General features: G+C 35.7%; 3 protein-coding genes across 3 annotated transcripts; 2 read left to right on the top strand and 1 right to left on the bottom strand.

The window, feature by feature from the left end:
- The first annotated feature begins 8 nt into the window (after positions 1-8).
- LOC124435525 (proteasome subunit alpha type-5-like) lies at positions 9-2,783 on the top strand. The gene is made up of 9 exons (XM_046985496.1): positions 9-136; positions 215-281; positions 463-589; positions 880-947; positions 1,026-1,133; positions 1,224-1,282; positions 2,081-2,183; positions 2,290-2,376; positions 2,563-2,783. The coding sequence occupies exons 1-9, from the start codon at positions 108-110 to the stop codon at positions 2,641-2,643; spliced, it is 729 nt and encodes a 242-aa protein (XP_046841452.1). The 5' UTR covers positions 9-107; the 3' UTR covers positions 2,644-2,783.
- Positions 2,784-4,097: 1,314 nt separating this feature from the next.
- Positions 4,098-6,260, top strand: LOC124435526 (ras-like GTP-binding protein Rho1). Its single transcript, XM_046985497.1, has 2 exons — positions 4,098-4,542; positions 5,361-6,260. The coding sequence occupies exons 1-2, from the start codon at positions 4,485-4,487 to the stop codon at positions 5,972-5,974; spliced, it is 672 nt and encodes a 223-aa protein (XP_046841453.1). The 5' UTR covers positions 4,098-4,484; the 3' UTR covers positions 5,975-6,260.
- Positions 6,100-9,470, bottom strand: LOC124435527 (ras-related protein Rac1-like). Its single transcript, XM_046985498.1, has 2 exons — positions 9,048-9,470; positions 6,100-7,046 (listed from the first exon to the last, which is right to left on the bottom strand). Exons 1-2 carry the CDS (start codon positions 9,061-9,063, stop codon positions 6,457-6,459), a joined length of 606 nt encoding a protein of 201 aa, XP_046841454.1. The 5' UTR covers positions 9,064-9,470; the 3' UTR covers positions 6,100-6,456.
- Between the last annotated feature and the right edge of the window lie 2,468 nt (positions 9,471-11,938).

Here is an 11,938-nt window from a genome sequence, read left to right as displayed (position 1 = left end):
TGGTAGCTCATACAGCAGACTCGTTAGAGATATTTATCACATTTTTCTTGTGTAATCGTTAAAATTATCTATATTTCTGAAATTACAGCTAATATTCTAAACCGAAAATGTTTTTAACCCGTTCAGAGTACGACAGGTATGATTTTTATCGTTATTTTTGGCCATAAAAGCTTCGATCGTTTTAAAATGATGTTTTTGACATTTTACTTTGTAGAGGTGTCAATACTTTCTCACCTGAGGGAAGATTGTTCCAAGTGGAATATGCAATTGAGGCCATAAAAGTAAAACTAACGAATAACATATAATTAGGATATTTTCTTCAGCATGCATTTGCATGATGAAGGCAACATTTTGCATACTTGTTGCCAAGAGACAACTGACTGACAACATATGGTTGGAAACAACCATTGATAATTTTATTCTCCATATGAAGAATCATGGTCAAATTAACTTGTCTTTCAGCTTGGATCAACTGCAATTGGTATTCAAACATCGGAGGGGGTTGTTTTGGCTGTAGAGAAAAGAATTACGTCACCTCTAATGGAACCATCAAGCATAGAGAAAATTATCGAAATAGATAGTCATATAGGTTGGCTTTGTTATATTTACTGTCATATAACCGAATTACAGTTTGAAAAAACTATAAAAGCATTCCTGAGCAATTATACCTAGGCTAGGCACATAGTCTACATGAAAGCTTTTCCATATGCATTTTCCAAGGTTTAGAAAACACTTTACTGAATACTCAATATATAAATTATATACCTAAGTGTTAGGTTTTATACTCACCAAGATGTGCCTTCACTGGAGCTGGACCTAAGCAAATGTTTCATATGTAAATTCAACAATTGAGTGTTAGGTACAATCTTTTCTTAAAAGGATGTGCCGTCAGTGGTTTAATAGCAGACTCAAGAACTATGGTTGATAAGGCTAGAGTAGAAGCACAGGTTTGTGATGTAATTAATGACAAAAATTGATTTTGAGTTTCTTTGAGGCACCACATTTAATGAAATGCATATTTTCAGAACCACTGGTTCACATACAATGAGCCAATGTCCGTAGAGAGTGTTACACAAGCTGTTTCAAACCTTGCTTTAGAGTTTGGTGATGACAATGCAAGATCTGGTGCAATGGTATGTATATATTAGTAATTTATTACAGTGAATATTTTAGACAATTTGTTGCTAATTTGAAAAAATCATTCTTGTTCAAACTGCCCATAGAGTAGACCATTTGGAGTTGCTCTTCTGTTTGGTGGCTTTGATGAAAATGGACCTCAATTGTAAGTTGTTTTTTTATTTAAATTTGAATACTGTTCAAATTTTCTTTGTGTTTGGTGTACATCTCCTTTTCATAAACAACATTTGGCTATGGTATACATCTCTTCCTTCATAAACAACATTTAACTATGGTATACATCTCTCTTCATAAACAACATTTAACTATGCTATACATCTCTCTTCATAAACAACATTTAACTATGGTATACATCTCCCTCTTCATAAACAACATTTACTATGGTATACATCTCTCTCTTCATCAACAACATTTAAATAAGTATACATCTCCCACTTCATAAACAACATTTAACTATGGTGTACACCTCTCTCTTCATCAACAACATTTAAATAAGGTATACATCTCTTTCTTCATAAACAAAATTTAACTATGGTATATATATCTCTCTTCATCAACAACATTTAAATAAGGTATACGTCTCCCACTTCATAAACACCATTTAACTATGGTATACATCTCTCTCTTCATAAACAACATTTGACTATGGTATACATCTCTCTTCATAAACAACATTTGACTATGGTATACATCTCTCTCTTCATAAACAACATTTGACTATGGTATACATATCTCTCTTCATAAACAACATTTGACTATGGTATACATTTGTCTTCTCATAAACAACATTGGGACTAACAAGAAAGCCTTGACAACCATAATCTGTTAAAAGTTCATCAGTTGCTGATGTCACCTTGATGAAATCATAATTCTCACTTCAGTTTTATGATATTACATGATTTTTTGAAAGTAGCTTTCTAAATCTGTCTTTTTATCCATCCAGATATCATTTAGATCCATCAGGTACATTTATTCAATATGAAGCAAAAGCAATTGGTTCGGCATCTGAAGGGGCTCAACAGTCGTTACAAGAAGTCTATCATAAGGTAGAAACATTGCCTACAAACGAACTTTTTACTGTTGAAGATGAGTTTAAGTTGGTTTTGTGAGTATTAGGTACAAAATAATCCAACGTTTAATAACTTTTTTCAGTCAATGACTTTACAAGAAGCTACTAAGCAAGCATTGACGATTCTTAAACAAGTTATGGAGGAAAAATTAAATGCTACTAATGTTGAGGTAAACGACCACAAAGTTTTTCGCTGAACTAAAGCAAAAACTCCCCAATTATTCCTCCTTTTTCTAGAAAAAATCGCAGAAGTGTTCTTGCCTATGTAACTCGAAAGTAATCCCCAGACTCCCGATAGTGTTCCTCGTAATTACGTCATTTACGTGTTGTTCATTCATTATTTTTATTCGTTGCAGTTATGCAGCATTACGCCTGAAAACAAGTTCAAGATGTTCGAAAAGAAAGATATCGAAGACATAGTAAAAGATATAAAATAAAAATGACGAACTTGACGCAAGACTTTAGTTTTTAAGACTGCAAATTCTCGCTAACGCAAAACATAAACAATGATTTATACAAAATGCATTAGCTGTTCTTATAGATAGAAATTTTGTTGAAAACATCAATATCCAGTTGACATATTGGCTTCTACATTCTCAATGCAGCGAGGATACGCTCGATGCCAAAAATACTTTAGTGGTCATGTCAAGTTTTTAGTATTTAAATACTTAAAGGCAAATCAATGAGCAATTTTCTTCAAAATAAGAACACGATGTTATAAGGCGATGAAAGTTGAAACCTGAAAACTCAGCTTGAAATTTGTCAAGTGGAAGCCGCACCTAAGTCTCCATAATGATTAATATAACTCTGAATTTGCATTTCAGCTATGACATCATTGACATGCATGGTTCCGACGTAGCTGCATTTGTACAAGTTGATTGGAATCCAAATTGTTTCAATGACTACTAGATGAAGTTTATGAAAAAATCACGTCAAACAATGAATTTTTGCTTAAGTCACTAACGTCCGAATAAATTGGCATGTGAACTTGACTTTAAGGTGATGGGGTCGAATTTAAAGAATTGGCGGACGTGACGTACTTTCAATCGGCTGACGAATAAAACAATCGAAACGAGTTTCACCAACACGCAATTTATCCAGGTGAAACATCGTTTCTGTGATTCTAGTTGTTTCCAGCGTTTTCAAGGCTTTTAGCTTTTGGATGAGAAGCACGTTTTTCCCTTCAGGATGCTGAATGCGGCATCCCTAAGCTTTGCGTATTGATAGAAAGCTATAGCCGACTCCATAGTTATGATTCTACAGCTATTTATATATACAGAGTTTTTTCTACAAAAGAGAAGTCAAGTTCGCATCCGGTGAGTCAAAAATACTTTTCCGGCATTAAATAATTATACAGTACAATTATCGTATCCTCATAAGACATCACGTCTCACCCTTCTTTGGTTGATTTTAGTATGCCTCACAAATGAAATCTATACACATACGTTAATCATGTTGCTTTTTAGAAAAAGGCAAACTTTTGACTTAATAGTTAATGAAAACGTCCTTTCCTGAAGATAGCCGCATAGTCTATAAAATTTACAAAAGAAGGCGGCGACCGGAGGTTAAATTCCGGTTTCACAAAATAAGTGGGTTGGAAAATCGCCTCAACGTGATATTGCGATTCTATTGTTGATTTATGATATGATGAATTGAAAACGTGAAATTGCACCAAACACACAGCCTAATTTTTAGCCAATATTAGGGCGATGTACACTCGTGCAAAGTCGCGTTTGCTATGTAAAGTGTCCGCGATCATAGTTTATGTATGTGGGTTCGTTCAGTTTCACTTCACAAAAATACCACATAATTTCAAAATTAAAAATTACTATATAAGTTTTTATTAGTCTATGTAATGACTATGCCTTCAATTCAGTAGATTTATGTCATTGACTGTCGTCATCAAGGAAACGGACGTGCGAGCGTCATCTTTATTGCCGCTGCCGTATGTTAAATAAGAGAGAAAGTCAAGTAGCGTTTCATTCGATCAAAACACAAAAGAAAGTTTGTATCAACGCTCCGACCAGAAGAGATAGCAAAGTGACGAGAAAACATCTTCATATACAGCAAGTTTAAATCAACGCTCTAACCAGAAGTGATAGCGAAGAGACGACAAATACATCTTCACACAGCAAATTTACGAACGCTCCAACCAGAAGAGACTGCAGAGACAAGAAATATATCTTCATACAGCAAGTTAAAATCAACGCTCTAACCAGAAGAGACAGCATAGAAACAAAAAATAAATCTTCATTTGTGTGTTTGAAGTTGTGAAAAAATGTCCATAAAGAAGTTGGCAAAAGCACTAAGCTTTAAAAGAAACAAAGGCATGACAAGTAAGTTGAAATCTCAGCTATTGAAACTGATGGCAAAGTTTAATAAGATACATGAGCATCGCTAACAGATAACTTGTTTCTTTCAACCAAGTAGCTAGGAAGCATTTTGCTGAGGTAGAACAATGCCAGCCCTTTATTAAATAGAAGTCAAAAATGACTGTTGAAAGGCTGAATTGCGAAAACCATCAGTTGGTTCGTTAGAATTTTAAGGTGTAAAAGCAGGACAGCGGATTTTCATGCACAGTATGTTCAGGAGTGCTTGCGCGATTTGCTTTTTCTTGTGGCAGTAGAAACATTCAAATTTCTTTAAAATATGTTAGGGGATATTGTGACAGTGACATGACGCCAAATCGTCAAGTTTGTAAAACCACAAACAGATGATGCAATGTTCAGCTTATTCGTTAATCAGAAAGGGCGCATGCTCCAAAAAGTTCTCTGGTTGAAGGTTTAGTCTTCATGACGCCAAATGAATGATTTGATCTTAAATCGCGAAGTAGAAATTTCGCTAACATTTCATTCATTTATTCATATTTATCAAGAGAAAAAATTAAACTCTGAGTATTTCCTATATTCATACGAAAAACCAATTGAATTCAAACGAGAGACTTTGGTAAATTTTCGACTATATTTCAAAGCCTCCTTCAGAAACGCGAGGCTTTGAAATAAACTCGATTACGCTTTAGAAAACCATCCAATGACACCCTGTTGGTAAAGGTCATCAAATTTTGCTAGACTGACGAAAACAGTTCCCAAGTATATACATATATTTCTCTAGGCAGCAAACGAATTTCAATCTCATTCTCTGAAATCTTTTGTAGTGAAATCAGATACAAAGAAGACCCTCAATATCGTGACGGTAGGCGACGGAGACACCGGCAAAACGTGTCTGTTGATGTCGTTCAAAGGAGAAAGATTTCCAACTAAGTATATCCCGACGGTCTTTGAAACGTACACACACGATTTGCATATCGAGGGGGTGGACATAGAAGTTGGTCTGTGGGATACGGCGGGTCAAGAGGGGTATGATCGCTTACGTCCTCTTGCCTATCCAAAGTGTGACTGTTTTGTGATATGCTACGCTATCGACAATCCAGACTCCCTGTCAAATGTTCGTGAAAAGTGGTTACCTGAACTGGAGCGTTACAGCCCACACGTACCACGGATATTGGTCGCAACAAAAAAGGACATTCGTCGAAGGACCTTGGCAATCATGGATTTTTTGAACGGTAATAAAGCGCATAAGATTGTGAGCTATGAAGAAGGTTTGTGTATGGCGGCGAGTATTGGAGCGACGAGATTTATAGAGACATCTGCTTTGTTAAATGATGGCGTCAGGGAAGCTTTTGAAGAAACGTCGAGAGTGGCGTTGGAAGCAAAAAAAAGAAAGAAGGAGAAGGGACTCAAAAGGATTAAAGGACGTTTTGTCATGTAAGCAATTCACATGTTCTCTCTGTAAATGAGAAGAAATGAAAATTGAAGTAAAAGTTGCCTGTCCACTGTGTGATTTTGAAACGTGAACGGTAAATATTTGTCGCAATGCATGATGGGAAGGCCTAGTTTAATGAATAGTTATTTATTACCACGAACGGTATTTATTATAAAGTATTGAGTGTGACATATCTGTACCTATATATACATGTATATTTATACTAAATAAATGTAAATAAGATAAATTAACTGTTGCAAGAACAGGAATAAAATGAATTCAAGAAACCGTAGAAAGTTCTATAATTGATCGGCAAAATGAAATCAACAATTAAGCTATCTGCCTTTTTCAAGATGAATTTGAATCCAATTTCAGCTATTTTCAGCGCGAGGTCGCAATCGACGACCACTCCAAAAAAAGACGAAACATTATGTATGTAGCTATAAAGTGATGTTCAGCAAATTTAACATCACCGTTTGCAGATGTTACTAAGAGTCTCTTTTCTTCTCCTTTTCCTTTGCTAATTGTTTTAAAAGGATGTTGGCCACTTCTCCTAAAACATTGCAAGTGCTAGACTCGTTTTGCACCGAGCATTCAACAAATGCCTTGGCTCGAATCTCGTGAGCTAGTTGAAGACCTTCGTCATACGTCACGAAACTGTCACGCGTACTTCTTCCATCTATGCCATCGACTGATCTTGGCATAACACTGGTACGTGGTCGCAAATCCTTTTTCGTTGCCACAACAACGACTGCAGCGTTCGGCTGTCCACATTTCCTCAATTCAGGCAGCCATTTTTTCGTGACGTTCTCGAAGCTCTGGCGACTATCCACCGAGTAACAAACGACAAAGATATCCCCACTCACGTATACCAGTCTTCGTAGACCGTCGTATTGCGAATCACCAGAGGTGTCCCAAATCCCTAACTCCACTTTTTTACAGTTAACTTTAACTTTGCACGTAAACGTTTGAAGAAAACCGGGAATTTTTTCTTCTGGCCTTTTCCCGCCTTTGTACGAGTATAGCAAACATGTTTTGCCAACTTTACTGTCACCCACGATGATAACGTTGAAAAAACCTGGAAATTTAAGATCGTATCATCAATTTACGAAGAAAGTGTGCTAAATCTTTAAGTTTTTTGTAATAATTCCCTGTTTTACAGCACGCCAAACTTATCTCTAATCCAATCTTTTAACAATATATCGTTTATAACCTTGTACAATAAGATCAGGGGTTTAGATTAGGATCATTGATCAATTTTGCGTATTCTAGTAGACGGAATTTGCTTCTTTTTTTTTACCTATTTGTAAGAGATCTATTGAAACAAAGACGACAAAGACAATAGACGAAGACAATTTTGCGTCATAATACAGACGATGCCAAATAATCTTCGAGTTGAAATGCCTCAGTCTAAGATGTTTCAAGATGTTTCAGGAAAAATCAGACAAGTTTAGAATTCAGACATCTGGGCTCTAATCGTCTCATAATTATTGAAAATTTTCCCGTGTATGGACATGTCTCCACATCAATTTCACGCTATTTTTTTGACATTTTAGACAAGCTATTTTTTTGTTTATTTGAAAAATTTCTTCAATATTTGAACAAACATCTTAACGTTTCAAGAAATTTAGGCATCTTTTTGCGATGAGATGTAATGGACCCTTGACTCTGACTAGAGCGAAGATCATAATTGAATACAAGCAGAAGATCAAGTCGATTGAAGAGGGGTAAAATTATTCGAAAATTATTGAAAGCACTAGAAAATATAATCATAGCAACAATTAGCCAGTCTCAATAAATATTTTGCTAAAAAAACTTAGTGACAACTATAAATGGATAAATGTAAAGGAATCCACGCAGTTCCATAACAATCACCAAGGAACTATAGCACAAAAACTTTAATAAACACTTTAACTTTTTAACAAAACGAGGAATGTCTAGCACGCGAAACATTTTACAAATTAACTTGCTTTTAAATATATTCATTCAAACTCAGCAATTTCTTTGTACGTGATTGAATAGCCAAAACAACTTGTGTAGCAACTTCGCTTGGCGATTTCTTTAAACGAGTTTTTTCTTCCCCCATAGAAAATGGACAAAGATTTCAAAAATTGAAAGACTTCAAGTGTTACAGACATGCCATTGAAGATGATAAAACAGGATAATATGTTCTTTTTTGATATAAGCTTTCAAACTTTCTCTTCTTTCGTTACTTTAGCCTCGTTGAACAATTAACATTCCTTAAGTCTTTCGATCTCAATGTTCATTCAATGTAGGTATATGTAGCGAAGGATATTTTGCTGATATTTTATAGCTTCGTGTTGAAATCGTTTAACTATTTCATACACACAATGACATCAAGTTTCCGGTAGTTCATGGATGTTGAAAATGAATAAGAGTTCAGATGTTGCGGACATGCCATCTTTTCAATTGAAGAAAAATTGATTGTGATGATTATAACAGGAAAATTCGAGGTTTTCTGAGAAGATTGCAAAACTCCATTCCTTCGTGAAGTTACAAAAATTTTATGACCTTAATGAAATCGTTCAAATATTTTCTGTACTCATCCGGTCAGCAGTGATTAATCTGTAAACAGTTATCCGCAGGCATTTTCACATACTAACCCCCCCTGTCACTCCAGGATGTTTTTAGAACTACAATAAACTTGTTCAACTTAATTGACAACTCCGTGCGTAAGTTATGGATAAGTTGTACTTCAGCGAAATTTTCACATACTAACCCCCCCTGTCACTCCAGGATGTTTTTAGAACTACAATAAACTTGTTCAACTTAATTGACAACTCCGTGCGTAAGTTATGGATAAGTTGTACTTCAGCGAAAGCAAATCTTATTATTGTTGAACACCTTGATAAGCATTTACAAACTCGGGAACAAGAATCATTGGCTTATATAGAATGATGGCTTTGTTTTTGGTAAAAGAATTCTACAAACGACGTTGGGAAAAGATTGCTTTTGCTAATGCATGTATACTTATCAACTCATGCAAGCACGATTAAAACGTTGAAATACATCATAGACAGCAAACAACATGCGTTACAATTGTAAAATCTTTTCTTACCTTTACTTTTCGGCATGATGTAACAGTTTGATAGTGGATTTTGAATTGTAGCTACTCGATGCTGTTATATGCTTCTTAATTCTTTGACTCAATACTGCTTTTATGTGCTCCTTAACTCTTTGACAGCCAAAGCCGGTGTGCGTTTGAATTTGAAACAAAGCTAGCATTCCTTTCATAAGGACTTCGTTGATTGCTATTAGTCAGACACCAGCTGAGATGATTTCACGAGATGATCTCATGATATAATAATGACATATGTAATTATGTCATGAACAATATTTTATGTGAACATGAAAACATTCTAACTAAACAGTTGATAGACAATGATTCTCTTCACGATTCCATGTCGACGAGTAAAGTTTTGCCATTTCCTGCGATGAAAAATTCAACTTCGGTGGGCGTGCCTCTTCAAGACATGTATTTTGCTAAGGTTTCTATTGTGTTCAGTATGGAGCGGTCTTTGTGTCACTTCAGTTCAGAATATACACAGACAACAATTTTAAGTAGTTTTCCAACACTGCACCAAAATCATGAAATTCTTACTACGATTCATTGGACGATGCAAACCCAACGCAATTTTTTTTGCTTTGCTGTTCAAATCGATAATTTGATGAAAAATACAATTGAAACTAGTTAAAGACGTGACCTTAAGTGGGTGGTAAACAGCCGCAAATGCATGATTGTCGTGCCGCATTGTCGTGCCGCAATTAAATGAAAAAATCAAGAAAAATTTCTACCATGCAATGTATTTATCACTTGAGCACAATATTCTCAGAGGCCTTTATTGGCTCCGCGATCATAGCCCAGGAAACTACCGTCAATGCTTGGGAAAAAATGCTTTAGGCACAACGGTATGCAAGGTTAATAAAAATAGAATTTTTTCAGGTGGCTTCCCTTTTTCGGGGGAATTTTAAAAGGAAACGATTAATTGCGTTTCAAACGGGGAATATTTAATGCTGCGAGCGCACAAGAAACAAGAAAACATTCGAAACGCGTAATTTTTCTCTTTGAATCATTCCGATGAACGAAAAGTTAAAAATTTTTAGTTGGACTCCACATTTTCCACTGTATGAAGGCATAAAGTGAAAAATGTGGTGTCCGTGTTGTAAGCGTGACTCGAAATGAGAAACATTTTTAGTAAAGACCCGCATTTTCCACTCCCCATACAGTTGAAAATGAAGAGTTCGTACTACAACTGTTTATCTTTAGAAGAGGAGAGACTTCGCATTTTCCACCATATCCAATAAAGGGTCTCTGCGTGATTATACTAGATCAAGCATTAAAATAAGTGTGTTTTCTTACACACTGTTGGTCCTTGTGTTTATTGTACATGAAAACAACTGTGTCGTAGTAAGAAGAATTGAAATACATTCTATTCTTATCGCAATGACAGTAATTGCTTTTGTCATTTGATTTTGGTGAAAATTCCTCCTATACGCACTGCAAATGGGCAACTTCTGTAGGATAAAAATATTAAAAATCATCTTTATCTCATCATTCACAAGGAATGCCCGAAAGCAGAAATATTAGAAAGAAAGACAGCGAATGAGCTGCATGTTAGTGGTGTGGAAGATGACTGAATATAATTGGAAAAATTTAGGGTGTTGAAACATTTGCCTGTTCAAAATTTCTATTTTTCATTGTCTGCTGACTACGTGTTAAAAGAGTCCAATCCACTTTTTAAGAAAATTCATGAGAGGAAATTGTGTCTTCTAAAACACGTAGTAACAATTTTTACACAAGTATGCGCAGTAACAAAATTGACAAATCAGTCTTTCAAGTTTACAATGCAGTCGGCATCGTGGAGGAATAAAAGTCTGAGTAATTATAGGGTCGTGGGAGCTTAAGCCCGAGACACACTGTCGCTGTCGCTTGGTCGTTACGGTGAAACGACAGAGCGACGAAGCGACACGAAAGATAAAAGTTAATATTGAACTCATGAAACGACAAAGCGACACGGCTTTGTAACCGCGCAATCCCGTCGCTGCACGGAAGGACATAGCGACAGCGACAGTGTGTCTCAGCATTTAACAGGATAAAAGTTAATATTGAAAAATACAATACCATTCTATTCTCTAAAGGTATGCAACACCATGTGGTAGGGCGTCGTGTGAGAAAGAATTTATCTCATTAAAAGATTGATTCCTAAACACAATCCAAACTTATAAGCCAAAGCTATTTAAAGAGCGAATAAGAACCGACGCGTATGGAATATCCACCACAATCCCATGTTGTTCATCCAATTGAACACAAATGAATGACTTCAAAAAGAAAAGGAAAAACAAGGAAGGATAATATATGGGATGTACTTTGTACATGTTAAAACGACATTGAATCGTGGACATCAGACTTTAACGACTAGTTCAATCTATGCCAAGACAGGTTCAGCATTAGCTTTTTTTGAAAAGAATGGAAGACATTCATTTTTAGTGCGTTTGTGCATGAATATTGGTTTGAGAGAGTCATAATTAATCTTTGAAAATACAGAACATGCATTCTATGTTGGGTGAATGCACTATTTCGGCACATATTGTAATTGCTGCTAAAAACTCAGTGCCTCTCCCCCTATTCTTTAAAAGCGTCTTACGCAGGTTCAGTCTTTGAAAATATGACCTGGTGATATTTATTAACTAGTTTGAACATCCTAAAATTAGCATGACATGTCTGTTGCGCACGAACAAGCGAAAAGTATTTGCTGCTAATGTGATCGCCTACTGGAGTCCATTCACAGTATAATCTATGCAGTATATTCGAACATTTAATGTGAGTACTATTCAAATAAGATCGCCGAGCAAGTACCGTATTACGTGCATTTAGCAAGGGCCCTGGTACCTACTTATATAATCGCTTTCGGTGACGCAATGACGAATTTTTGTCTCGGAGACTTTAGT

The sequence above is a fragment of the Xenia sp. Carnegie-2017 genome, unplaced genomic scaffold, assembly GCF_021976095.1.
Source record: "Xenia sp. Carnegie-2017 unplaced genomic scaffold, XeniaSp_v1 HiC_scaffold_14, whole genome shotgun sequence".
Taxonomy (NCBI): Eukaryota; Metazoa; Cnidaria; class Anthozoa; order Malacalcyonacea; family Xeniidae; genus Xenia; species Xenia sp. Carnegie-2017.
This window is presented reverse-complemented; position numbering and strand designations above follow the sequence as displayed.

Bases quoted from the DNA above. Each gene is read 5' to 3' on its own strand.
- LOC124435525 (XM_046985496.1), top strand. From the start codon at position 108: ATGTTTTTAACCCGTTCAGAGTACGACAG. The intron at 137-214 runs GTATGATTTTTA...TTTACTTTGTAG, and splicing joins ACCCGTTCAGAGTACGACAG to AGGTGTCAATACTTTCTCAC. The intron at 948-1,025 runs GTTTGTGATGTA...GCATATTTTCAG, and splicing joins AGGCTAGAGTAGAAGCACAG to AACCACTGGTTCACATACAA.
- LOC124435526 (XM_046985497.1), top strand. From the start codon at position 4,485: ATGTCCATAAAGAAGTTGGCAAAAGCACTAAGCTTTAAAAGAAACAAA. The intron at 4,543-5,360 runs GTAAGTTGAAAT...AATCTTTTGTAG, and splicing joins AAGAAACAAAGGCATGACAA to TGAAATCAGATACAAAGAAG.